Genomic DNA, 5145 nt, shown 5'->3' on the forward strand with positions numbered 1-5145 from the left:
AACTTAACATAATTCTTCATTTCTTATATTTTTATGTCTATCAATAAAAACTCATACTTTGTCCTATAAGGCATATAATCTTTTATTAGACTTTCTGTCATCATTTTTCTATTAAAAGGTTTTGGCTGCCTTTTTGGAACACTCTTGGAATGGGTTAAGGAAATTCCTTTCTTTCCTAATTCACAGAGATACATCTAAGAGCATGAATAGACATGGAATCTCCTAGATTTATCTTTTTTGCATCCTTTAAGATGATCATATTTTTCCCCTGTAATCTGTGAAATATAAAAAGTTACATTTACCAGTCACACCCAGAGCATACTGCCTGCTGATGAAAGCAGGGTGCCTGCAAGTGGGAGCAGATCATCATTGAGCATGAGATGTCAGGTGATTCCAGCTGTAAAACAAATCTGGGGCCCTCAGGGGTTTAGGATCTTGGCAGTGCCTCCATGAATCTTATCACCTGGTAAACATGCCCACGATCACATCATCCCACAATCACTTATATTGGAAAGGTCCTTGCCAGATCCTGATGTAGACTGCATGGAGTGTTTACCTTATATAGTTCATGGTATGTACGGTTATCTGAAGTTAAGATTTGGCATTGCCCCAATCAATTACTGGGGGAGGGGGGTGCGGTTCTTGGCCAGATGCTCCAAGAGCTCCAATATCACAAGTTGGGTCTGGACCATCTCATAATCAGACCTGAGAAGAAAGGTCTACATGGAGAAAAACACTTGAGGCACAAAAGCCCAAGTGAAGCAGTGTTTCCCTTCCATTATGGAAGTCAATAAAAAGGTAGGAATTAACCAGCCTCTCCTTGGTGAGCATAGATTTTCTCTTCCCACTTCCTGGTTTGCTTGGTTTAGGAACTGGCCCAGGAGACTTGGTATCAGGGTTGGTGAGTTAACATTCTTGCCAGTTTGCTTCTTTTGATTTTGAAATCCTGTTATTTATGTTGTTACTGAAATTCTCCAATTTTCATAATTTTTTCATGTTTTTCTTAACCAGAAACTCTCTTTGTGGCCTTACCACAGACACCATCCTTCTATTTGGTGTGTGCAATGTTAGATAAGATGCTTTAAGGGTGAGATACAGCTTTTATACTTCTAGGGATGCTCAATGGTGTTCTAAGGCACTGGCTCCCAATTTTGGCTGCATGTTAAAGTCATTTGGGGGAATGATAAGAAAACATGAATTCCTGGATCCAGTTTCCAAAGTTTCTTGTTTGAGAGGTATGGATTTTTCTGGGCATGGGCTGTAAAAAATAAAACCCAGAAATAGCAAAATTAAAATCACCAGATCAGTAAAATAGTATTTAGTAAGAGCTTATTGTGCATTTAAGAATGGTTTGTGAACTAATATGAAGCTCGCAGGCATGACATTACAGAACAACTTATAAAATGAAAACAAGGAGGTTGTTTACCTTTACAGCGTTGGTCATTATGGAGGGGGTTTGCAGATGGCAGGTGATTGTTTCAAAGTGATTATCTTACACATTTTTAGGAAGACAAATGAAGTTTCTTTTCTAACTTTCATTTTTTATTGATGTATAATTAACATACAATGTTATATTAGTTTCAGATGTACAATATTCAACAATTCTGTACATCACTCAGTACTCATCATAAGTGTAGTCACCATATGTGTTTCTTTTATGGTTATCAGGTATTTATCAGAAGTAAGTTTCACTTATGCTCATGAAATAAGATAGATTTAGTTTTGCTCATGTGTTTTTTTTTTTAAGATTTTATTTATTTATTTATTCATGAGAGATACACAGAGAGAGAGGCAGAGACACAGAGGGAGAAGCAGGCTCCATGCAGGGAGCCTGATGTGAGACAGGATCCCAGGACTCCAGGATCATGCCCTAGGCCAAAGGCAGGCACTAAACCGCTGAGCCACCCAGGGATCCCAGATCATGTGGTCTAAATGTTTTCTTTTGTTCAGGGAATTTTCTTTTTAAAAAATTGTATTTTTATTTTAAAGGTTTTTAATTCTGGTTAACATAGTGTAAATTAGTTTCAGATGTACAACGTAGTCATTTAACACTTCCGTATATTACCCTGTGCTCCTCGCAAGTGCCCTCCTTAACCCGCTCACCTATATCACTCATCTCCCCATCTGGTAACCATCAGTCCTCTATCATTAAGAGTCTGTTTCTTAGTTTGCCTTTCTCTTTTTTTACCCCTTGGTTCATCTGTTTTGTTTTTTAAATTCCACATGAGTGAGATCATATGGCATTTGTTTTGCTCTGACTTATTTCACCTAGCATTATATGCTCTAGTTCCACCCATTCACATCCTTGGAAATGGCCAGATTTCATTCTTTTTGTTTTTTTTGTTTTGTTTTGTTTTGTTTTGTTTTTATTTCATTCTTTTTGATGGCTGAATAATACTCCAGAGTGTGTGTGTGTGTGTGTGTGTGTGTGTATGGGCACGTGCGCACGCGCACCATATCTTTATCCATTCATCAGTTAATGGACATTTGGGCTCTTTCCATAGTTTGGCTATTGCAGATAATGCTGCTATAAATATCAGTGTACATGTACCCCTTTGAATCTGTAGTTTTGTATTCTTTGGGTAAATACCTAGTCGTGCAATTGCTGGATCATAGGGTAGCTCTATTTTTAACTTTCTGAGGAACCTCCATACTGTTTTCAGAGTGAGATGCACCAGTTTGTGTTCCCACCAACAGTGTAAGGGGATTCCTGTTTCTCTATAGTATCACTGACACCTGTTGTTCCTTGTGTTGAATTTGCCCAGGGAATTTCTAAGTCTGGCCTCAATTTTGTATTTAACTTGAACAGGATTTTTAAGAACTCAAGTGATTTCTCTTGGCAACAATGTTTGAGAAAGTCTGGTCAGAACAGCTCAGAGTGTCCAGCTGGCTGGTCCTCAGTTATTCAGCCACATGACTCAGGATACTTCTGCACTGATTTTCCTTGTTGAAATCTTGTGTGGGCTTTGCATCCCATTTCAACTTTTAAGATGAATCTGAGTCCCAAGGAGGAAGTTCAAAGAGGATGGTGTAAAAATAGAAGCCAAAGGAGGGAAGTAACTTGGGATTTAGGGGGAGGGATGGACTTCATTGAACTTAACTTTCATCATTGCATAATAAACTGATATTCACTGAAAACCACCCTGGAACCAAGATTCAAAAGCACTTATCTGTCCTGTACAAACAGCCAGCATTGAACAGATTAACTTCCTTCTAGTGATGTGTTTATCTAAGGAAGTGGAGAGATTTTAAACACACTAGTCTCTTAGGCAACTTCATTTTTTTAAAGATTTTATTTATTTTTTCATGAGAGACACAAGAGGAAGGAGAAGCAGGCTCCATGCTGGGAGCCCGACACGGAACTCGATCCCGGGACTCCAGGATCGCACCCTGGGCCAAAGGCAGGCGCCAAACCGCTGAGCCACCCAGGGATCCCAAGGCAACTTCAATTTTCCTAAAACTTGCCATAGGAGCTATTGTTCTTTGTTTGGGGTTTTTCTTTTACTGCCTTTATTATTTTATTGCTACATTTGAAATGAAAATAAACTGTGAGAAGTTGCAAATGCATGCCACTTCATGAAGGTTATGGAGCAATGGAGGCACCCATTGTAGAAAGTTAAAAGTAACATCCTTTAGGAGGTGAAAGGACTTCATACAGTAAGGTCATCAATGACAGGATTATTGACAACGTTTGCCACCTGGAATTTATGCATTAATGGAAAGTTTAAAAATGAACATAAGGGAACATAGGCTACTCCTGACCTCTTAGCCAGGGAGCATGGGTATGAAGACATCAGAAGATGCCTAAAATTTCTACAAGCACATAGGTTTAGACAAGAAAAAGCCCCAAACCGAGACACTCAGGAAATGTTGAAATCTGCTCTTGGGAGGAGATTCCCATTTACAAAATTTGAACACTGTTTTTCTCCTGCTGGATGGTTTCCTTTGAGAGAAGAGTATTCTTTTCCTTAGTATTAGTTTTCTTCAGTTTTGACCTGTCAAACTTCTCCACTTCAGACAAGTCTGACTTATCACTCATCTTGACTAAAAGAAAGACTGATGGCTTGAAGACAGATGAAAGCTGAACCTCAGACCGACGGCGCTCTACTCACAGGACAAGGTTCTGTTAAGTGTTCTTTGAAAGCCTGAATTTAATTGAATTTCTAATATGCAGCATTGTTGCAATAGATCTATTTAATCATGCTCTTCTGTCAGTTTTCAGTTTCTGACTTTATACTATTCCATAGGACAACTCAGTACTATATTACACAAGCTTTACACCTAGAGGATGCTGCCTGTATTCTCCTCTAGGATTTTGATGGATTTGTCTCACATTTAGGTGGTCCCTCCATTTTGAGTTTATCTTTGTGTATGGTGTAAGAGAATGATCGAGTTTCATTCTTCTATATGTGGCTGTCCAATTTTCCCCAGCACCATTTATTGAAGAGGTGGTCTTTTTTTCCATTGGATATTCTTTCCTGCTTTGTCAAAGATGAGTTGCCCATAGAATTGAGGGCCCATTTCGGGGTTCTCTATTGTGTTCCATTGATTTATGTGTCTGTTCGGGGGCCAGTACCCTGCTGTTTAGGATTATTTGTTCTAGCTCTGTGAAAAGTGTCGATGGTATTTTGATAGGGATTGTTTTGAATGTATAGATTGCTCTGGGTAGACATTTTAACAATATTTATTCTTCCAATTCATAAGTATGGAATATTTTTCCATCTCTTTGTGTCTTCCTCAATTTTTTACATAAGTGTTCTGTAGTAATTAGAGTACAGATCACTTACCTCTTTGGTTTGGTTTATTCTTAGGTATCTTATGATTTTTGGTACAATTGTAAATGGGAGCAATTCTTTAATTTATCTTTCTTCTGTCTCATTGGTAGTATGTAGAAATGCAACTAATTTCTGTGCATTGATTTTTATATCCTGACACATTGCTGTATGAGTTGTAGTGATTTGGGGTGAAGTCTTGGGTTTTCCACATAAAGTATCATGTCATTTGTGTAGAGTGAGAATTTGACTACTTCTCTGCCAATTTATATTTCTTTTTGTTGTCTGATTGCTGAGGTTAGAGGTGCCAGTACTATGTTGCACAATGGTGGTGAGAGTGGACATCCTGTTGTGTTCTTTATTTATTTATATG

The 5145-nt window shown here is 38.3% G+C and overlaps 1 protein-coding gene across 1 annotated transcript; it reads right to left on the bottom strand.

Moving 5' to 3' along the window:
• Positions 1-617: 617 nt before the first annotated feature.
• LOC112643674 (thymosin beta-15A-like) lies at positions 618-4039 on the bottom strand. The gene is made up of 2 exons (XM_025421830.2): positions 3906-4039; positions 618-705 (listed from the first exon to the last, which is right to left on the bottom strand). The coding sequence occupies exons 1-2, from the start codon at positions 4037-4039 to the stop codon at positions 618-620; spliced, it is 222 nt and encodes a 73-aa protein (XP_025277615.2).
• Positions 4040-5145: the final 1106 nt, after the last annotated feature.

Source organism: Canis lupus, chromosome 1 (assembly GCF_003254725.2).
Source record: "Canis lupus dingo isolate Sandy chromosome 1, ASM325472v2, whole genome shotgun sequence".
In the NCBI taxonomy this organism is placed as follows: domain Eukaryota; kingdom Metazoa; phylum Chordata; class Mammalia; order Carnivora; family Canidae; genus Canis; species Canis lupus.

What these genes read in the sequence shown, in the direction of transcription:
- LOC112643674 (XM_025421830.2), bottom strand. Translation starts at nt 4,039, where the DNA reads ATGAGTGATAAGTCAGACTTGTCTGAAGTGGAGAAGTTTGACAGGTCA. An exon ending in AAAAACAGTGTTCAAATTTT is followed by an intron (nt 706 to 3,905) that starts GTAAATGGGAAT and finishes CTTTCTTCTCAG; the next exon opens with GTCTGATTATGAGATGGTCC.